The sequence below is a fragment of the Oncorhynchus kisutch genome, linkage group LG25 (assembly GCF_002021735.2).
Source record: "Oncorhynchus kisutch isolate 150728-3 linkage group LG25, Okis_V2, whole genome shotgun sequence".
Classification (NCBI taxonomy): Eukaryota; Metazoa; Chordata; class Actinopteri; order Salmoniformes; family Salmonidae; genus Oncorhynchus; species Oncorhynchus kisutch.
In genome coordinates, this window is record NC_034198.2 from 21,757,884 (window position 1) to 21,781,506 (window position 23,623).

General features: G+C 45.9%; 1 protein-coding gene across 1 annotated transcript in view; it reads right to left on the minus strand.

Moving 5' to 3' along the window:
• Positions 1-169: 169 nt before the first annotated feature.
• Positions 170-23,623, minus strand: part of LOC109869883 (extracellular serine/threonine protein kinase FAM20C-like) — a 74,960-nt gene continuing 51,506 nt past the window's right edge. Inside the window, exons 4-9 of the mRNA XM_020460166.2 lie at positions 12,026-12,118; positions 6,516-6,631; positions 6,140-6,320; positions 5,622-5,731; positions 5,160-5,301; positions 170-4,260 (exon numbers count right to left, since the gene is read on the minus strand). Coding sequence (XP_020315755.1) covers positions 3,996-4,260; positions 5,160-5,301; positions 5,622-5,731; positions 6,140-6,320; positions 6,516-6,631; positions 12,026-12,118 — 907 coding nt within the window. The 3' untranslated portion in view covers positions 170-3,995. The remainder of the gene's footprint in view (positions 4,261-5,159; positions 5,302-5,621; positions 5,732-6,139; positions 6,321-6,515; positions 6,632-12,025; positions 12,119-23,623) is intronic.

Consider the following 23,623-nt stretch of genomic DNA (forward strand, 5'->3'; position numbering starts at 1 on the left):
AAATACAGCGGAGATATTCCGTTTCTGTAAGAGCCAATGACTCCTGTGTCTGTGCTGTCTACAAGGATCAGAATCAAATCCAATTTGTTTGCCCCCGTCTCGTCTCATCGTTATTTTTCAATGTACCTATTCTATGTTTCAGGTATAACTAATAAAGTTAAAAGACACGTTTAAATGCACATTTTGTTTTATTGCACCGTTACGATGTTGCAAACAAAACTCCACAGAAACAATGAACAGATGAAAAATAAGCATTTTTAGCTGCAGTCAGAACCACAGCCTCTAATGGTGTCCATACCTCCGTCTATACATAAAGTATCAACACAGACAGACGTATGGAAACACGTATACTGTATATAGCTTCTGACCAGGAAATAATATTTCCCATAAATACCCTTTCAGTCATGATCCCAAACATTCAAGTATTTCTATCATTGCACAGGCACTAGGTTTATCTACTGTATATATATATGAACTTTCAGTAACAGTAACTGAAATGTTTTCTCCAGCAAAGCAGATCTGCAGTTGGAAAGTTAAGAAATGTACATCCTGCATATCTGTAGACAACATTAACATCTGGACATCATACATACAATCACACCCTAAAGGAATATTCATCCTACAAAAGTCTTGGTGTCACATTTGGCTTCTTAGTACCAAAATTGAGGACTCACTAAACTTTCATCTTAAATTCATCCTCAAATAAAAATAATCTATGGGCCAAAGAAAAAATAAGAGAAAAGTACAATGGAGGATATTCTGTAGTGTGAATCACTTTGAATCTGATTCATTCTTGTCATTCAAACCCGAAAGGGCCTTTCCCAAACTGTTGCCCCTAAATTGGAAGCAATCGTCTACGATGTCATCGTATGCTGTAGCGTTAAGATTTCCATTCACTGGAACTAAGGGGCCTAGCCCGAACCATGAAAAACAGCCCCAGTTAGCACTATGCATTGGGGCAAGTAGCGTTCTCTTGGCATCTGCCAAACCTAGATTAGTCAGTCGGACTGCCAGATGGTGAAGCCTGCCACTTCGTGGCTGAGCCTTTGTTGCTCCTAGACATTTCCACTTCACAATAACATCACTTACAATTGACCGGGGCAGCTCTAGCAGGACAGAAATTTGACAAACTGACTTGTTGGAAAGGTGGCATCTTATGACGGTGCAACATTGAAAGTCACTGAGCTCTTCAGTAAGGCCATTCTACTGTCAGTGTTTGTCTATGGAGATTGCATGGCGGTGTGCTTGATATTGGCTGAAATAGATGAACGCATTCATTTGAAGGGGTGTCCACATACACTATATATATATATACACAAAAGTATCTGCGGAGCGAGCGGGTTTGAGGGTCATCCTATTGTGTGGATGAAGGAGGGGTGGGTGGCGAGCAGGTTGAATAATGAGGAAACAATGCATACAAAGATCCATAAATGTATCATTCTTGTGCAATGTATATCTACCGGCTACATTGAGGTTTTACATTCATTCTTTTTAGGCTATCTGGCATTAGTGCGTATTGCGTAAGCTTTAGAGCCTAACTGTATGCCCACCAAATAGCCTACAAGCCAATAGCCAAATGCTTTTGGGAACGGCCAGAAAAAGTTAGTCGATCCACTGAGGCAAAAATAATAATGTCGGAGTTTAATTTAATAAAATAAAAGCTGCAAAATGGAGAGTTGTTTAAGTGGTAAAGGAGTGTGCCGGCTATGTTATGTGTGATGATTCTTTACATTTTACTTCACCTTTATTTAACTAGGCAAGTCAGTAAAGAACACCCCAGCTGACGCTGGGCCAATTGTGCGTTGCCCAATCACGGCTGGTTGTGATACAGCCTGGAATCAAACACGGGTCTGTAGTGACGCCTCTACTACTGAGATGCAGTGCATTAGACCGCTGTGCCACCCGGGAGCCCACTCAAGGCGTGCATACAAATTCAACAGTCACAAGACCAGGACAAGTCAATTCAACTGTAGCCTGTTCAGATGGGTTAAATGGAAACTGAAATCTGGACTCTGACTGTAGGTCTACAACCGTACACATAATAACCTTAATATTAACTCTTGCAGAATGAAGCATTTATTGCAGTAAAATAACACACCAAATTGAAATGTATCCTACATTTTGACTCGGAAACAGGGGTGGAGAAATATGATTGATTTCTTAGAGCATCTTGAGAGAATCCGAATCTGCAGACCTTCTGTAGAGGTGCTATTTTTATTAGCATCCTAAAAGCTAATAGGCCTAGTATTTCAACCACAGGAGGTTGGTGGCACCTAAATTGCCATTCACAGTGTTATCATACACCCTTCTCCCCTCAGCAGCCTCCTGTGAAACCACATAAAGTATGTATCCAAGCCGACCTGAAATCTTATCAGAAACATCTTGGGTCATTTTTACAGCTTTCTATTTCCTTACAAATGGTCAAACTGATATAATTTGGACATTTTACACAGAAAATCTTTCCTGTTCATTCTTTGTTATTGCATTTTCTCCCCAGTCCCTAAACGTCTTTGCTTCGGGAAAGAAATAGAGACGACAAAGAAAAGTTTACTGATGTCAACTACAATAGATAGAATGAATGCTTCTATCAATTTATGAAATTATTCTGGTGAGCAAGGGTTTATTTTAGTCTTCTAGGTCAACATATAATGACAAAAGAGAAGCAGCATGTATATAGTCTTATTATAGACAAGTTCACTAACAAATAGCCTACCGAAATGTCGGTAATTATAAGCAGAAACATATTTGCTATAAAACAAAAACTGCACCCCTGTCAAAAAATCGTTCTGCCATCTCTGACCGTAGCCTACAGCATAGTTGGGCGGTTGCAGATGGGTTATTAGCAATTGTGGGCAGGTGCGGGTGAACAAACAGCTGACCTGCAGACCACTATTGTACATGCACTAGAGCTGCCCTCTACTTGACCAACTAAGGACTGCACATCTGTAGTCTCTCTCACTCCCTCTTGGTCTCCTGACCACTCAGGGCTGTATTAGATCTGTATAGTGGAAGTTCAGCGTTCCAGTGTGCTTGAAATTTAAAGGCCATGTTCCCACATTAGCAGAAACTGCATTCATGGTAAACGCTGCAAATGTCAGCTCAATAGGACATAAACTTTATATTTCTAAAGCATGTATTGATTTAACCATTATTTAACTAGGCAAGTTAAGAAAAAATCCTTATTTACAATGACAGCCTACCCCGGCCAAACCCGGACGACACTGGGCCAATTGTGCGCCGCCCTATGGGACTCCCAATCACGGCCGGTTGTGATACAGCCTGGAATCAAACCAGAGTCTGTAGTGATGCCTCTAGCTCTGAGATGCAGTGCCTTAGACCGCTGCACCACTCGAGAGTTTCAGCGATACAGATTGACTCGAGCACCCAGTCCTATTGATAGAAAAACGATTTGGGTCTCATTTATTTCAAACAATTAATATGAAATTCAATAAATACTCTCGGGATAGGAAGCATTTGAAAGATGAAAAGCAGAAGACACATTTTGCAGTAAACCCTCCAATGAAATATCTCTTAAATTAATACAAAATACAATGTAAAAGAGCAACAGAAGTTATAAAACATTTTGCAATAAATTGTTCATTAAGACACAGAATCGATCTCCAATACGCATATCGTTTGCACACCAGCGACAGGTCCCAACAATGTGTAGAAACACAATATTCAGTTGACAGCAGAAGGAATAATACCAGTCTTGGAATTCACTGAATTCAAAAATGTCTCCTGAACAAGACAAGCGGCTCTCGCAAGACTTTCATGATCTGTGGTGCTGTGGTGGGAGATGATCGATTGGTTGGGAGGTGTACACTGTTATTTAAGGGGCCTATGGGGATGGGGGTCAAAACCGGTTCAGTCCGGTTTAATCTGGTCCAGTCCAATCCAGTTCAATCCAGTTCAGTCTGATCGACTCTAGTTCCATACGGTTTGATCCGGTCCAATCCAGTCTGGTCCATTCCAGAACAGTTCAGGCCTCCCAGCTACCTCCCCCTGGGTGATGTGTGCATCTGAGCCCTCCTCTCACTCGCCAGGTCATCCTCCACAACATTACTATAGCCCTCCTTCTCGATGCAGTCTGCCAGGACGTTGAGTGTGTGGCGTAGGCGTCTGTCCATCGCCTCCAGGTGAGGCTGGATGAGGATGGGGATCAGTTTGTCCCTCAGCAGAGACTCAGACATCAGATCACTCAGCTGGTACTCCTCCTTGGCCAGCAGCTGCAGACGCAGGTGGGTCGACTTCCTCACTCTGGAGAGACAGGAGGGGTCAGGAGGGGACAGGAGGGGTCAGGAGGGGTCAGGAGGGAACAGGAGGGGTCAGGAGGGAATGGAAGACGTTCCTTAACACTGTATGATTGTAACTTCATATAAAGTCATTAACTCCCATAGAGAATGATAGAGATATCATCTTTATATACACTGAGCGTACAAAACATTAAGGACACCTGCTCTTTCCAAGACAGACTGACCAGGTGAATCCAGGTGAAAGCTATGATCCATTATTCATGTCACCTGTTAAATCCACTTCAGTCAGTGTAGATGAAGTGGAGGTGATGGGTTAAAGAAGGATTTTTAAGCCTTAAGACAATTGAGACATGGATTGTGTATGTGTGCCATTCAGAGGGTGAATGGGAAAGACAACATATTGAAGTGCCTTTGAACGGGGTATGTTAGTAGATGCCAGGCGCACCGGTTTGAGTCAAGAACAAGGGTTGCAACTCAATATTAGTAAGGTCTTCTTCATAATGTCCCATTATGGTGTCTGTGAGCACACAGGCATTTTAAAGTAGTTCATTTTCTTCTTCTACTACTTCTATGAGTTAGCAAACAAACTGAAAGGGTGCATACTGCCACCTAAAGTGTGTTGTTTGAACAAGTACGAAGCCAAGATTGGCTTTTTACTGACACCTACAGTTATGGAATGTTTGCTCATGTGTATAATTCATTGGCTGAGCCCTCCTGATGACCTGGATGGAATTATGTGATCCTTCCTTAACCCATAGGAAGTCCCACCCAGCTGATTACTTGAAAAAGGTTTTTAACCTCTATTTCAACTCCTGATAAGTGAAAAGTCAGGTTAAGTGTGTTGAGGTTCACCAGTCACAAGTAAATGCTCTTGATGTAGAAAAGATTCATGAAGTTACTGACCTGCAACATTGGCTTAAAGGCACCAGGATAGACACCTCATCATGTGAATGCTTTCCAAACCCTCTCCCGTTGTCCAGGTGGATTATGAAGCTCTCATTGCCAAACTTCTCAAACGTCTCATAGTGATGACGATCCATGTTGCCTGAGGAGAGACGCCATTTTATAATGGAGCCATCTCACTGGGCAAAAACTGGTTGAATCAACGCTGTTTCCACTTTAATTTCAACCCCCCCAAAAATCGATATGATGATGTTAAATCAACATGGAAAACTGATCGGATTTGAAAAAAGTCGTCAACGTATTGGAGTTTCTTCTTTCACCCAACTTTTAACCTAAATCCAATGACATGATGATGTTTTTTGGTTGATTTCACGTTGAATTCACGTTAGCTGAACTGACGTCTGTGCCCAGTGGGATGTCGCTGTACTCTGAGTGTGTGTGTTTTAGGAGGTGTGGTCTCACCCATGAGGAAGTCAAAGATGGTCATGTCCATGATGTCCAGCAGACGGGTGCCGCTGTCATAGGGCGGAGTCTGTTTCACCTCTTCACAGTAGTCAGGGTCCACCTCCCACCTACAGAAACAGACACAGAGAGGTCGCCATTAGAAACCTGTTGGGTTCTCACTTCTTTCTACTTGCATTTTATTGGAACTACAGTAACTTGTCTTTTCACCTATACTTCTCCGTGCTTTTCACACTCTTAAAGTATATGCTTTTCACACTCTTAAAGTATATGCTTTTCACACTCTTAAAGTATATGCTTTTCACACTCTTAAAGTATATGCTTTTCACACTCTTAAAGTATATGCTTTTCACACTCTTAAAGTATATGCTTTTCACACTCTTAAAGTATATGCTTTTCACACTCTTAAAGTATATGCTTTTCACACTCTTAAAGTATATGCTTTTCACACTCTTAAAGTATATGCTTTTCTTGTATTTTATTATGTTATGCTTTCTACATATGCATTGGTTTCTTACTCGGCTTTCTTGCGTTTGTGGTAGGATCGTCTCCAGGGGTTTCTCCAGGTCTTACGTTTTGCCAAGGCCAGGTCTGGGAGGAAGGCGGCCAGGGAACCCTCGATCTGGTCCGGCTTACCGCACAGAGCATGCTCCGTAGAGCAGTAGTACGAACACTCCCCATAGAAACAGATGTTGTTGGCTGGGAAATGAGAGATTATATGAACGGATTTGTTGGTGATATTGATTTGATAATTTGGTCGTCAATAGCACCATCTACTGTTCATAAACTGAAATGTAGCTGACATGATCTCAACGCAGCATAAGCTTCCTTTGCCAGCTTCATTGCTCAAGACGGCTGTGTTTGAATCTCAGACAACTGTCCTAGGTTTAGTACCTGGTGATATGAAGAAGGTTTTCCACAGCTTCTTGTCCCTGGTCATATCTTTGATCTCTTTAGTCATATTCAGCAATCTGCCTGCTACAGGAGGGACACGACGGAAGTCCAGGATTCTGCAAAAGGACAAAGAGAGGAAGATATTTAGATTTGTCTTTTTAGATCCTGAAATTATCAATCACTCTCTCACTAATTCAACCAATGAGAAATGCCATGATACTTAAGGTCCACATGCTATGGTACCATAATTCTACTATCCTTCTTCGTGTAAAGTGCACTGTCGTTTATTTTTAACCACCAGAGGGAGCTGTGACACCTCTTCCAACTGCTTCAGTAAACAGCCTAGGGCGGCCATCACAAAAATATCTAAATGATTTCACTTCAACAGCCAAATACAGTAACTGTAGTAGTCTAAATCAGCAATGATAATAATCTAATCAACCATGCTTGGTCTTAATGTCTTCCTCTACACCATGTGTAGTTCTGCTACATGTTATGTCTCTATTCTACTCTACTGCCAAGTGGGAGGAAGACAGGTGTGTAGAGAACACCTGTGTGTGCGCCCAGGTATGTGTGTGTATGTGCACAGAATATTTCAGTGTGTTGGCGCAGATGTGTATGTGTGTGTACGTGCCGTGAATGTGTGTATGCATGAACTATGCATGTGCTCGCCGTATACAGTATTCTCAGCGCGTATGAGACCACTCCAGGGACATGTGGAGATGGAATCTTCTAATGTGAACCTCCTCCCTCCCTCTGTCTTTCTGAGTGCTGTCATGTCTCTATGCATGCTACACACTCATTCAGAGAGAGAGAGAAAGAGAAAGAGAGAAAGAGAAAGAGAGAGAAAGAGGGAGAAAGAGAAAGAGAGAGAAAGAGAGAGAGAAAGAGAGAAAGAGAGAGAAAGAGAGGAAAAGAGAGGAAAGAGAGAAAAAGAGAGAGAAAGAGAGAGAAAGAGAGGAAGAGAGAGAAAGAGAGGAAGAGAGAGAGAAAGAGAGAGAGGAAAAGAGAGAAAGAGGGAGAAAGAGAAAGAAAGAGAGAGAGAGAGAGAGAAAGAGAGAGAGGAAAAGAGAGAAAGAGAGAAAAAGAGAAAGAGAGAGAAAGAAAAAGAGAAAGAAAGAGAGAGAAAGAAAGAGAGAAAGAGAGAGAAAGAGAAAGAAAGAGAGACAAAGAGAGAAAGAAAGAAAGAGAGAGAAAGAAAAAGAGAGTGATGGAGAGAGATAGAGAGAGGGAGGTGAAAGAGAGTGATGGAGAGAGATAGAGAGAGGGAGGTGAAAGAGAGTGATGGAGAGGGAGGTGAAAGAGAGTGATGGAGAGAGATAGAGAGAGGGAGGTGAAAGAGAGTGATGGAGAGAGATAGAGAGAGGGAGGTGAAAGAGAGTGATGGAGAGAGATAGAGAGAGGGAGGTGAAAGAGAGTGATGGAGAGATAGAGAGAGAGGGAGGTGAAAGAGAGTGATGGAGAGAGATAGAGAGAGGGAGGTGAAAGAGAGTGATGGAGAGAGATAGAGAGAGGGAGGTGAAAGAGAGTGGGGGAAGAGAAAGAGCAAAAGCACTGCAACGAACAAATTGCCCCGTCATGTTGCAGAGCGTGACAGAGAGCATGTGTAAGAAGAGAGACTGTGTGTGGTTTGTATGTGCATGCAAGTGTGTGTGTGTGTGTGTGAGAGACATGTTTCCTTCCCTCTGGCTGTCAGATGTTACTGTGCCATACCACACCGCACAGCCCTATGGGGGATCTGCCATGCAAACAAGGAAGAAGTGCTGGATTCAATTTCCCCCCTCGTCACTCACTGCTCTTATCCCTCCTTCCTCCCTCTTCTTCCTCCTCCTCCCCTTCCCTCCATCCCACATCATTTCAAAGGGAGCCGAGACCAAATTTAAGACAGCATTTCCCCCTTTTAATCCAATCAGATAATTAATGGAGCGTAGAGCCCGGCTTAAAAGCCCAAATGGAAAGTGTGTGCATGTGTGTGTGTGCGTTACTGTATGTGTGTGTGTGTCTGAGTGTAGCTGCGGCCTCCTGGGACAGCAGACAAAACAGCCTCAGCATCGGTAGCCAGCCTGTACCCAACGACAACGCTGAAGCTTTCATTTAGACCAGAAACCAAATGTGAAAAACTAAACGGCTGCTTTTGGCTAACCCTAGTCCCTGCCTGCCTTATATTTAGAAAGGAAGCAGGGCTTTTCATGCCTTTGGTTTCCTCTCCCCCTTACCCACAATGCATGCCTGAGTGTGTGTGTGTATGTGTGTGCCAACTGGGTCTAGTGCCGTACCAGATGTGTGGCAGACTGTCTGCTATTGCTGCTGCTGAATGCTGATATTGTGCCTCCAGGCAGACACAGCTTTATCCAGCTTTATACTCTATGTACTCTGTGTGTGTGCATCCGTCCGTGCGTGCCTGCGTGCGTGCATGCATTTCTAGTGCCACTTGAATGGACCTGGTTGTGTCAGGGACAACATTTAATTCCACAGATGTGAAAGCCTAAGAGATAACAAGTACATTATCATCACCATCTTCACACCACAGCTGTGTAGACTACATCTGTTGTGTCTGAACATACAAGAGCCAGACAAAGCAGAGCCTTGCTGTGTGAAAAGACCTGCGGCAGGTGACTACAAAGGATATAGCATGAATGAACTGAAAGGAAACCGCCATGTGGCTATGGACACCGGAGCTTAACCATCATGGCAGTATTATTATAATACAGAGATTAACCATCATGGCAGTATTATTATAATACAGAGATTAACCATCTTGGCAGTATTATTATAATACAGAGATGAACCATCATGGCAGTATTATTATAATACAGAGATGAACCATCATGGCAGTATTATTATAATATGGAGATGAACCATCATGGCAGTACTATTATAATATGGAGATGAACCATCATGGCAGTATTATTATAATACGGAGATGAACCATCATGGCAGTATTATTATAATACAGAGATTAACCATCATGGCAGTATTATTATAATACAGAGATTAACCATCTTGGCAGTATTATTATAATATGGAGTGCAACCATCATGGCAGTATTATTATAATATGGAGTGTAACCATCATGGCAGTATTATTATAATATGGAGTGCAACCATCATGGCAGTATTATTATAATATGGAGATTAACCATCATGGCAGTATTATTATAATACAGAGATGAACCATCTTGGCAGTATTATTATAATATGGAGATTAACCATCATGGCAGTATTATTATAATACAGAGATTAACCATCTTGGCAGTATTATTATAATATGGAGTGCAACCATCATGGCAGTATTATTATAATATGGAGTGTAACCATCATGGCAGTATTATTATAATATGGAGTACAACCATCATGGCAGTATTATTATAATATGGAGTGTCACCATCATGGCAGTATTATTATAATATGGAGTGCAACCATCATGGCAGTATTATTATAATACGGAGATTAACCATCATGGCAGTATTATTATAATATGGAGATTAACCATCATGGCAGTATTATTATAATATGGAGATTAACCATCATGGCAGTATTATTATAATATGGAGATTAACCATCATGGCAGTATTATTATAATATGGAGTACAACCATCATGGCAGTATTATTATAATATGGAGTACAACCCTCATGGCAGTATTATTATAATATGGAGATTAACCATCATGGCAGTATTATTATAATATGGAGTACAACCATCATGGCAGTATTATTATAATATGGAGTACAACCATCATGGCAGTATTATTATAATATGGAGTACAACCATCATGGCAGTATTAATATAATATGGAGTACAACCATCATGGCAGTATTATTATAATATGGAGTGTAACCATCAAGGCAGTATTATTATAATACGGAGTACAACCATCATGGCAGTATTATTAGAATATGAAGCTAAACTATCATGGCAGTATTATTATAATACGGCGTGTAACCATGGCAATATTATTAGAATACTGATCGTAACCATGGCAGCATTATTATAATACAGAGTGTAACCATGGCAGCATTATTATAATACAGAGTGTAACCATGGCAGTATTATTATAATACGGATCGCAACTATGGCAGTATTATTACACAGTAATACCCATTTGTTTACCTCTCTTACAACCAGGAGATTTTCCTATGATCATTAATGCGTTGTCAACAGGCAGGTCATAAAGTCTTAACCTTGTAAAGCCAGTGGTGTTCCAAAGCAGACAGACAGGCAGACAGAGCTGCTTGGGTTTGCTAGGCTGGCAGCAGTCATTGTTAAATCAAATGTGTGCTTTTACCAGGTCAGTTGACTGAGAACACATTCTCATTTACAGTAACGACCTGGGGAATAGTTACAGGGGAGAGGAGGGGGGATGAATGAGACAATTGGAAGCTGGGGATGATTAGGTGACTGATGGTATAAGGGCCAGTTTGTGAATTTAGCCAGGACACCGGGGTTAACACCCCCACAATAAGTTCCATGGGATCTTTAGTGACCACAGAGTCAGGACACTCCAGCAGCATCTGGTCTACCATCCAGAGACCGACCAGGACCAACCCTGCTTAGCTTCAGAGGCTGCAAGGTGGGATGCAGGGTAGTATGCTGCCTGAGTCCCAAAAAGCATCCCATTCTCTAAATAGTGCACTACTTTTGACCGGAGCCCTATGGCCTTCCTGCTGTTATAGGCCACATCCCAAATGGCACCCTATTTTCTACATAGTTCGCCATAGGGTTCTGGTCAGAAGTAGTGCACTATGTATGAAATAGGGTGTCAGGGATGCAGCCTATAACAACAGGAAGGCAGTGCTCAGCAACTCAGTGAGTATGACTCATGTGCCTCCTGATGTTCCGAGCTTAATAGAGGAACACACAGAAGTCTGCCTGCTAACAAACTGTTCCTCAGATATACAGACATGATGCATGTTTATACCTGCTGCTAACATGCATCCTTTTTCCTGATCTTGTCCACATACTGACTGCGCCCACATTTTCAGACGTGCATTTTACACATGGTATTAAAATGTGTCTCTTATCCGTCCACTGGGTCCACATTGTGACCAGATTGAATGGACCTACCCTGTGTGCACATCTTTTGACAGATATTCTTTATGTATTTTAAGACACATATTGATGTCATAAGTCAATGATTTTAGATGGTGGGATAATGATGATTTCACTGTCCAGATCTGTCTAAACATGTAAGATATCCAAACACAATGCGTGCCTTACTACATCCGGAGGTGGCCAGGAAGATCTGATCACAATCAGATCACAATGCATATTTGAATCATCTACACCTGTCCAAAAATGTGGGCACATTCAGAATGTGGACAAGACATGGACACGGGTGCATGTTAGTACCAGGTATAAACGGGGCCAGACAGACACCTACACAAACACAGAGATAGAAACAGGCACTTGATAAAAACAGTGCATGCACGCACGCACTGACACACACACACGCGCACACCCTGTGGATTCTTTGGTGTCAGGTACAGGTGTGTGTGTGTGTGTGATTTACCTGTCCAGATGAAAGGCAGCGATTTCAGCATTGTGTCTCTCAAAGTCCGAGAAGTAGAAGAAGTCAGGGGGCGTCTCCTGCTCCCGGGTCTGCCTGCAGGGGAAAGGGCAGAGGTCAGGGGTTATAACATCATTCTCTTAGCCCCTTACAAGAAAACAAGCTCTGGGTAGACGTTGTCCTTAGGCACAGATCTAGGATCAGCTTCTCCTCCCAAAAAAGCCAAGTCTTAAGGCTTAGGAGGAAGATGACAACAACTGTTCTTACAGAAAAATCACATGATTTCACATGTGAAGTGTTCCAAAAATATTTTTTTCTGAAATGGCAATGATGTTCTTGGGATGTTTTATTTCTATCTCACATGTTGTCTCATGTAGTTTTAGTTTAGTTGACATTTTGCATCCCTGTTGTAAAGAAAAATTCAGATGAGATCATGTTTTCACATTTGTAGTTTCATGTTATCTATCACAAGTTGCTTTTACATGTTGTCACATGTCATCATATTAACGTCACATGAGATCACATGTGAAATTCATGTGTTTTTTCTGTAAGGGTGACCTCAGATCAGTGTCAAGAGGCCAACTTCAGCCAACTCCTATACTGAACAAAGACACACTGCCTGCCACAATACCAAGGCCCCTCTCTGGAGCTCTAAAGCCACAATTGAAGCTGTGTGGATCGTATTGTGGCTTCGTGATGGTGACTGGAGAGACTCAAGGTTACAGAATTCACTACTGTACTTTAACTATTTCTGGAGTCCCATGATCCTCCCGGGATTCCACACACATTCTGACTGCTTAACCCTCTCACAGGGCCCAACAGACCGGACCGACCGAGGTGCAAGGGAGTCAAAGGCATTGAAGGTGACGAAATACAAGCAGACACTTTGTTACCTGTAGATTGTCAACGAGCTGACTCAGAAGTGATGTTTTTCAGAACAGACACGGTAGCAAGTTGAACTGCAGTCCATGAACTCAGGCACTCATGGAGAAAACATACCACAAGACATACAACATCTAAGTGTAATCAGGGTATTTTGCTGACTAATAGAAGGAATGTAGCTGAGATGGGACTTTTCCATCACTGTAAAATCAATGACGTGCCTCTGTTGTTTTACATAAGCTTCAGAAGAACAAAACAAAATACAGAGAAAGTCATTTCAGGAGAAATGGGTCTGCAGCCCCCTCCACATCCATACCTACTCTGCAGCCCCCTCCACATCCATACCTACTCTGCAGCCCCCTCCACATCCATACCTACTCTGCAGGCCCCTCCACATCCATACCTACTCTGCAGCCCCCTCCACATCCATACCTACTCTGCAGCCCCCTCCACATCCATACCTACTCTGCAGCCCCCTCCACATCCATACCTACTCTGCAGGCCCCTCCACATCCATACCTACTCTGCAGCCCCCTCCACATCCATACCTACTCTGCAGCCCCCTCCACATCCATACCTACTCTGCAGGCCCCTCCACATCCATACCTACTCTGCAGCCCCCTCCACATCCATACCTACTCTGCAGGCCCCTCCACATCCATACCTACTCTGCAGCCCCCTCCACATCCATACCTACTCTGCAGGCCCCTCCACATCCATACCTACTCTGCAGCCCCTCCACATCCATACCTACTCTGCAGCCCCCTCCACATCCATACCTACTCTGCAGGCCCCTCCACATCCATACCTACTCTGCAGCCCCCTCCACATCCATACCTACTCTGCAGCCCCCTCCACATCCATACCTACTCTGCAGCCCCCTCCACATCCATACCTACTCTGCAGCCCCCTCCACATCCATACCTACTCTGCAGCCCCCTCCACATCCATACCTACTCTGCAGCCCCCTCCACATCCATACCTACTCTGCAGCCCCCTCCACATCCATACCTACTCTGCAGCCCCTCCACATCCATACCTACTCTGCAGACCCCTCCACATCCATACCTACTCTGCAGCCCCCTCCACATCCATACCTACTCTGCAGCCCCTCCACATCCATACCTACTCTGCAGGCCCCTCCACATCCATACCTACTCTGCAGCCCCCTCCACATCCATACCTACTCTGCAGCCCCTCCACATCCATACCTACTCTGCAGGCCCCCTCCACATCCATACCTACTCTGCAGCCCCTCCACATCCATACCTACTCTGCAGCCCCCTCCACATCCATACCTACTCTGCAGGCCCCTCCACATCCATACCTACTCTGCAGCCCCCTCCACATCCATACCTACTCTGCAGCCCCCTCCACATCCATACCTACTCTGCAGCCCCCTCCACATCCATACCTACTCTGCAGCCCCCTCCACATCCATACCTACTCTGCAGCCCCCTCCACATCCATACCTACTCTGCAGCCCCCTCCACATCCATACCTACTCTGCAGCCCCCTCCACATCCATACCTACTCTGCAGGCCCCTCCACATCCATACCTACTCTGCAGCCCCCTCCACATCCATACCTACTCTGCAGCCCCCTCCACATCCATACCTACTCTGCAGCCCCCTCCACATCCATACCTACTCTGCAGGCCCCTCCACATCCATACCTACTCTGCAGCCCCTCCACATCCCATACCTACTCTGCAGCCCCCTCCACATCCATACCTACTCTGCAGCCCCCTCCACATCCATACCTACTCTGCAGCCCCCTCCACATCCATACCTACTCTGCAGCCCCCTCCACATCCATACCTACTCTGCAGCCCCCTCCACATCCATACCTACTCTGCAGGCCCCCTCCACATCCATACCTACTCTGCAGCCCCTCCACATCCATACCTACTCTGCAGCCCCCTCCCATCCATACCTACTCCCTCCACATCCATACCTACTCTGCAGCCCCCTCCACATCCATACCTACTCTGCAGCCCCCTCCACATCCATACCTACTCTGCAGCCCCCTCCACATCCATACCTACTCTGCAGCCCCCTCCACATCCATACCTACTCTGCAGCCCCCTCCACATCCATACCTACTCTGCAGCCCCCTCCACATCCATACCTACTCTGCAGCCCCCTCCACATCCATACCTACTCTGCAGCCCCCTCCACATCCATACCTACTCTGCAGCCCCCTCCACATCCATACCTACTCTGCAGCCCCCTCCACATCCATACCTACTCTGCAGCCCCCTCCACATCCATACCTACTCTGCAGCCCCCTCCACATCCATACCTACTCTGCAGCCCCCTCCACATCCATACCTACTCTGCAGCCCCCTCCACATCCATACCTACTCTGCAGCCCCCTCCACATCCATACCTACTCTGCAGCCCCCTCCACATCCATACCTACTCTGCAGCCCCCTCCACATCCATACCTACTCTGCAGCCCCCTCCACATCCATACCTACTCTGCAGCCCCCTCCACATCCATACCTACTCTGCAGCCCCCTCCACATCCATACCTACTCTGCAGCCCCCTCCACATCCATACCTACTCTGCAGCCCCCTCCACATCCATACCTACTCTGCAGCCCCCTCCACATCCATACCTACTCTGCAGGCCCCCTCCACATCCATACCTACTCTGCAGCCCCCTCCACATCCATACCTACTCTGCAGCCCCCTCCACATCCATACCTACTCTGCAGGCCCCTCCACATCCATACCTACTCTGCAGCCCCCTCCACATCCATACCTACTCTGCAGGCCCCTCCACATCCATACCTACTCTGCAGCCCCTCCACATCCATACCTACTCTGCAGCCCCCTCCACATCCATACCTACTCTGCAGGCCCCTCCACATCCATACCTACTCTGCAGCCCCCTCCACATCCATACCTACTCTGCAGCCCCCTCCACATCCATACCTACTCTGCAGCCCCTCCACATCCATACCTACTCTGCAGCCCCCTCCACATCCATACCTACTCTGCAGGCCCCTCCACATCCATACCTACTCTGCAGCCCCCTCCACATCCATACCTACTCTGCAGGCCCCTCCACATCCATACCTACTCTGCAGCCCCCTCCACATCCATACCTACTCTGCAGCCCCCTCCACATCCATACCTACTCTGCAGGCCCCTCCACATCCATACCTACTCTGCAGCCCCCTCCACATCCATACCTACTCTGCAGCCCCCTCCACATCCATACCTACTCTGCAGCCCCCTCCACATCCATACCTACTCTGCAGCCCCCTCCACATCCATACCTACTCTGCAGCCCCCTCCACATCCATACCTACTCTGCAGCCCCCTCCACATCCATACCTACTCTGCAGCCCCCTCCACATCCATACCTACTCTGCAGCCCCCTCCACATCCATACCTACTCTGCAGCCCCCTCCACATCCATACCTACTCTGCAGGCCCCTCCACATCCATACCTACTCTGCAGCCCCCTCCACATCCATACCTACTCTGCAGCCCCCTCCACATCCATACCTACTCTGCAGCCCCCTCCACATCCATACCTACTCTGCAGCCCCCTCCACATCCATACCTACTCTGCAGCCCCCTCCACATCCATACCTACTCTGCAGCCCCCTCCACATCCATACCTACTCTGCAGCCCCCTCCACATCCATACCTACTCTGCAGCCCCCTCCACATCCATACCTACTCTGCAGCCCCCTCCACATCCATACCTACTCTGCAGCCCCCTCCACATCCATACCTACTCTGCAGGCCCCTCCACATCCATACCTACTCTGCAGCCCCCTCCACATCCATACCTACTCTGCAGCCCCCTCCACATCCATACCTACTCCGCAGCCCCCTCCACATCCATACCTACTCTGCAGCCCCCTCCACATCCATACCTACTCTGCAGGCCGTATCTCATCAGCTGAGGAGAGGAGGATTGGAAACAGATTCTTATCTTGGCGCTCTGCTCTCTCTCTTCCTCCCTCAAGCACTTCTCTTTGTCTCTCTCTCTCTCTCTCTCTCTCTCTCTCTCTCCCTCTCTCTCTCTCTCTCTCCTCTCTCTCTCTCTCTCTCTCTCTCCCTCTCTCTCTCCTCTCTCTCTCTCCTCTCTCTCTCTCTCTCTCTCTCTCTCTCTCTCCTCTCTCTCTCTCCTCTCTCTCTCTCTCCCTCTCTCTCTCCTCTCTCTCTCTCTCTCTCTCTCTCTCTCCTCTCTCTCTCTCTCTCTCTCTCTCTCTCCCTCTCTCTCTCTCTCTCTCTCTAGCCCTCAGCTGTGTGTGATTGTTTCTCCCCAGCTGTGAGGCTAACATATGCACCGACCATTAAATAACTCACCAGGAACCCTGGAACACTCCACAACGCATTCCTAACTCTCTACTAACACTTCCTTTCCCCTCCTTCCTCCCTTCTTTACTCAGTTCTCTCTCTTTCTCTCCCCCTCTATCTCTCTCCCTCGATCTCTCTCCCTCTATCTCTCTCCCTCGATCCTCAAAGGCCAGTCAGCCTGCAGATGATATCTTCTCCTTCCAAGAAGACTCTACAGGGACTGTTAAATTGAAAACAGACTGTTTTTGCCTGATGAGAATAGCAACGGTGAAAAAGCTACTGTGTTTAGGTCTACGTAGGGTGTTTGGTTATGATCCTAATGATAGATTTACTACATTACAGAATATCTAATACATCTCAGGAATTAGTAGAAACAAGTTACTGTACGAGCACAGTAGGCCTACTGGCCTTCAACACCTTTTCTTTAGGCAAACATTCAGTCTTGTGATTCAAGGTCATTCAGGCTCCTGGAAATCCACAATCATACCTCACACATTCCTAATACATTATTTTCCGTGTGAGACAGAACAAAAGCTTAGATTCCATTTCTGTACAACAGAACTTATGGTCCAGTGGCTGTGTAAGACCCTGTCTTGCTGTGTCCCCCCTGACACTGTGTGTATGTGCCCATGCGTGTGTGTGTGTGAGTGTGCATGCATGATGTGTGTGTAAGTGTGTGTTCCTCCCCTCTTATTGTCTACTCCGGGGCCAGAGATGATCCGGTGTTGACACGGTTTTGTCAATGAGTGGCTCGCCCAGAGGCAGGAAGGGTAATTACTATGATACACATCTAATTCAAATGCCAATAAAGCTATCCATCTGGAGCATGGTATTACACCTCGGCCTGAAGAGAAAGATAGAGAGAGAGGGAGAACGAGAGAGGGAGAACGAGAGAGGGAGGAGGGGATTGTCAAATCAAATCAAAGTTTATTGGTCACTCTGCTGCTGAGTTCTGTCTTTACATACAGTACAGCTGGAGCCACACACACACACACACACACACACACACACACACACACACACACACACACACACACACACACACACACACACACACACACACACACACACACACACACACACACACACACACACACACACACACACACACACACACACAGTTGTGTATGACCCTGAAGGAGGGGGTAAACACATAGTTTACACTCCAGGGTTAGACAGCTTCTTGGCAGCATGGCGGCTTGGGGGGACAAAGCAGCCAATAGGTCTGCAGCTTGTCTGCAAACACTGGAGTGTGAGAATAGTAGCAGTACGCAACAGGAAAACCATTACTGTACACTACACTACATCTCATACCTTACCTCTCTCACTGACAGAACAACAAAGAACAGACAAGTGGCAGAGAAGTCACATTGTCCCAAAGTCATTTTGGCAACCATAAGTGTATACTTACTGTGGGCTCCAGTAAACCGTAGATGAGATGTGGCAGAACAACTGTGTAAAGGACTTAAAGAGTAAAAGGACAAGGGCATCACTTCTCCCTAGAGGAGCATGTAAAGGCTGAGTCCACTATGTGTCATCTATCATCTGTCAAACAGACACACAAGATGAGGAGCTGACTGCAGGACACATGGTGTCCTTCTGGTGCCTGTTTAGTAAGGCTACATATTCACAATGCTGCAGATAGAACATGGTGTCCTTCTGGTGCCTGTTTAGTAAGGCTACATATTCACAATGCTGCAGATAGAACATGGTGTCCTTCTGGTGCCTGTTTAGTAAGGCTACATATTCACAATGCTGCAGATAGAACATGGTGTCCTTCTGGGGCCTGTTTAGTAAGGCTACATATTCACAATGCTGCAGATAGAACATGGTGTCCTTCTGGGGCCTGTTTAGTAAGGCTACATATTCACAATGCTGCAGATAGAACATGGTGTCCTTCTGGGGCCTGTTTAGTAAGGCTACATATTCACAATGCTGCAGATAGAACATGGTGTCCTTCTGGGGCCTTTTTAGTAAGGCTACATATTCACAATGCTGCAGATAGAACATGGTGTCCTTCTGGTGCCTGTTTAGTAAGGCTACATATTCACAATGCTGCAGATAGAACATGGTGTCCTTCTGGTGCCTGTTTAGTAAGGCTACATATTCACAATGCTGCAGATAGAACATGGTGTCCTTCTGGTGCCTGTTTAGTAAGGCTACATATTCACAATGCTGCAGATAGAACATGGTGTCCTTCTGGGGCCTGTTTAGTAAGGCTACATATTCACAATGCTGCAGATAGAACATGGTGTCCTTCTGGGGCCTGTTTAGTAAGGCTACATATTCACAATGCTGCAGATAGAACATGGTGTCCTTCTGGGGCCTGTTTAGTAAGGCTACATATTCACAATGCTGCAGATAGAACATGGTGTCCTTCTGGGGCCTTTTTAGTAAGGCTACATATTCACAATGCTGCAGATAGAACATGGTGTCCTTCTGGGGCCTTTTTAGTAAGGCTACATATTCACAATGCTGCAGATAGAACATGGTGTCCTTCTGGTGCCTGTTTAGTAAGGCTACATATTCACAATGCTGCAGATAGAACATGGTGTCCTTCTGGTGCCTGTTTAGTAAGGCTACATATTCACAATGCTGCAGATAGAACATGGTGTCCTTCTGGGGCCTGTTTAGTAAGGCTACATATTCACAATGCTGCAGATAGAACATGGTGTCCTTCTGGGGCCTGTTTAGTAAGGCTACATATTCACAATGCTGCAGATAGAACATGGCATGCGTAGAGTAAGTCCCTATTGTATATGTCAGAGAATCACATCTGTTCTACACAATACATTTCTATAACCTCTCTAGCTCTTGGGGGAGGTGTTGAGCTGTATGACCAGACATACATTGAGCCCACTGTGGACAGACAAACAGCACTACAGTAGAGAGACCACAGGGACTTTGAGCCTACAGGTGAGGAGGTGGCCACTGGAGCGCCAGGCCTGACCTCAGAGCTGATCACAGGAGAAAGGCAACACACATCTGAGGGAGGGTCATTGGAAAGGTCCTCCCTAATGGCTGATGGTGACTTATCTGTCTACAAAAGCAGCGTATAGTTTTTATGAGAGCAATGACTAAAAATATAATGCAAACATAATCATGCTGCTGCGTTGGAAACGCTCATTTCTAAGTGGATCTTTCCCCAAAACCACATTTGAAAACAGAGTTGAAATGGGAGAGTTTATCTAGTGTACATGACCACTGTATAGTGTCCTGCTCCGCGGGCTGGTGTGTCTCATACTGATTTAATGCTCAGACAGACAATGGTGGCGTAGCGAGCAGTGTGTGTATGTACTGACTGGGTCAGAATGAGAGGAGTAGAGTAGTGAAGAGAAGAAGAGAAGAAGAGGAGGAGGCTGTGGCCTTGAGTGCGCTCCAGTCTGCCCTGTCTTGTTTATGTGAGGGAGAGGCAGTGTGTGGACAGGTACTCAGCTAGGCAGTAAAAATTCCACTGAGGGACTGTTAGCCAGAGCACACACCCGTGGCCTTTTTTAACAACTCCTACACAGTGGTCCAGATGTGTGTGTGTGTGTCTGTCTCTCTAAGAGCAGTAAAGACCCTCCAGCGCTCCTCAGTTCCCCCCTGATGCCTCAGATCCCACAGCTGAGAGGGAGAATGGTTAAAGGCTGTGGAAAGAGGAAGAGGCTGAAAGGAAGACTGGCTGTGGAGATGTCAAACCCTGAACTTAGTATTCTTTGTTTTCTTTGTTATTTTGGTTAGGTCAGGGTGTGACATGGGTGATGTATGTGTTTTCGTCTTATCTAGGGGTTTTGTATGTTTATGGGGGTGTTACCCTATCTAGGTGTTTTTGTATGTCTATGGTTGCCTAGATTGGTTCTCAATTAGAGTCAGCTGTCTATCGTTGTCTCTGATTGGGAACCATATTTAGGCAGCCATATTCTGTGGGTATTTTGTGGGTGATTGTTCCTGTTTCCAGTGTTCCAGTGTTCACGTTACGGGACTGTTTCATCTTTGTTCATTTTTTGTTGGTTTGTTGTTTTTGTTCATTGTTTAAGTTTACTATTAAATATGGATAATCATCACGCTGCATTTTGGTCCTCCTCTCTTTCACCCGAAGACAATTGTTACAGGAGAGAAGAAGAGGCTGAAAGGAAGACTGGCTGTTGAGAGAAGAAGAGGCTGAAAGGAAGACTGGCTGTGGAGAGACGAAGAGGCTGAAAGGAAGACTGGCTTTGGAGAGAAGAAGAGGCTGAAAGGAAGACTGGCTGTGGAGAGAAGAAGAGGCTGAAAGGAAGACTGGCTTTGGAGAGAAGAAGAGGCTGAAAGGAAGAGGCTGGTTGAGGAGAGAAGAAGAGGCTGAAAGGAAGTCTGGCTGTGGAGAGAGGAAGAGGCTGAAAGGAAGAATGCCTGTGGAGAGAGGAAGAGGCTGAAAGGAAGAGGCTGGTTGAGGAGAGAGGAAGAGGCTGAAAGGAAGAGGCTGGTTGAGGAGAGAAGAAGAGGCTGAAAGGAAGAGGCTGGTTGAGGAGAGAGGAAGAGGCTGAAAGGAAGAGGCTGGTTGAGGATAGAGGAAGAGGCTGAAAGGAAGAGGCTGGTTGAGGAGAGAGGAAGAGGCTGAAAGGAAGAGGCTGGTTGAAGAGAGAGGAAGAGTCTGAAAGGAAGACTGGCTGTGGAGGGAGGGAAGAGGCTGAAAGGAAGAGGCTGGTTGAGGAAGAGGCTGAAAGGAAGAGGCTGGTTGAGGAGAGAGGAAGAGGCTGAAAGGAAGAGGCTGGTTGAAGAGAGAGGAAGAGGCTGAAAGGAAGAGGCTGGTTGAAGAGAGAGGAAGAGGCTGAAAGGAAGACTGGCTGTGGAGGGAGGGAAGAGGCTGAAAGGAAGAGGCTGGTTGAAGAGAGAGGAAGAGGCTGAAAGGAAGACTGGCTGTGGAGAGAGGAAGAGGCTGAAAGGAAGACTGGCTGTGGAGAGAAGAAGATGCTGAAAGGAAGAGGCTGGTTGAAGAGAGAGGAAGAGGCTGAAAGGAAGACTGGCTGTGGAGGGAGGGAAGAGGCTGAAAGGAAGAGGCTGGTTGAAGAGAGAGGAAGAGGCTGAAAGGAAGACTGGCTGTGGAGAGAGGAAGAGTCTGAAAGGAAGAGGCTGGTTGAAGAGAGAGGAAGAGGCTACAAGGAAGCGGCTGGCTGAGGAGAGGCTATGTGTGGCTGTGGAGGGTACTGTATGGAGAGGGAGAGAGGCTGAAAGGAAGAGCGTGGCTTGTGGCTTTGGAAACAGCTGTTTTCTCAAGGCCCAGCGGAGGTATGTTTGTTTCACTCTCACACAGTACAGAGACTGGAGATGACAGGAGAGTCAACACGAGAAGACTGACAGGGCAGCTCTCTGCATTACCTTTTGACCCAGCTCCCTTCTAAAACACCAGGGAGTGCTTTTGTGTGTCTACTTCCTAAGCAATTTTTTTTATTTTATTTTATTTTTTAACCTTTATTTAACCAGGCAAGTCAGTTAAGAACACATTCTTATTTTCAATGACGGCCTGGGAACAGTGGGTTAACTGCCTGTTCAGGGGCAGAACGACAGATTTGTACCTTGTCAGCTCGGGGGTTTGAACTCACAACCTTCCGGTTACTAGTCCAACGCTCTAACCACTAGGCTACCCTGCCGCCCCAAATTTAAACAACGGGTTAAAAACTAATAACTACTAGTCTGGGGGCTATTGGAGATTCTTAGACCTTGCTTGGGGGATAATAGATGGAAATATCCCTCCCTTTAAACCACCAAACTCCTTAGAATAAACATTCAGTCAGCTACATTGCAGCCATTTCAAAAGGCCTGCGTTTATATAAAAGACCTACATGGAAATCCCTGTTTGAAACAGTTATTAGAGGGTAAATGTGTGTGGCAAGACACCATGAAATGTGTTTTTCCTCTGCAAGGCGAACACAGGAGAACTCAGAACTGCATGTCAGTGTTATTGTGTTATTGAGAGGCTTTCAAGATGACAGCAAGAGACAGCTAAGGGACTGACATATCCTGCACCTGCAAAGCAATACAGGATGAGATCTGTAATCCTACACACACACACACACACACACACACATACACACACACACACACACACACACACACACACACACAGTAGATAAACTGACAGGCATATCCTAATATCCTTCACTACAATCCTCCTCTACCTCCCCTACCAGGCCCTGTTGTAATGACATCCTGTAAATACCAAGGCAGGCAGCTACATCAACAGGCCATAAAGAGGGATCAATCATCGATACATAATCTGGGACAGATTTACCGCTCACTAGAGCTGCCGCTGACAGCCTTCCTCAATCTCCATCTCCATCCTCAACCTTTCAGATCCCCAAATCACATCACAGCCAGGGACAACAGTGAACTGGCATAGCAGCTCATCATGCCACCCACCTCCCATCTCCCTAAA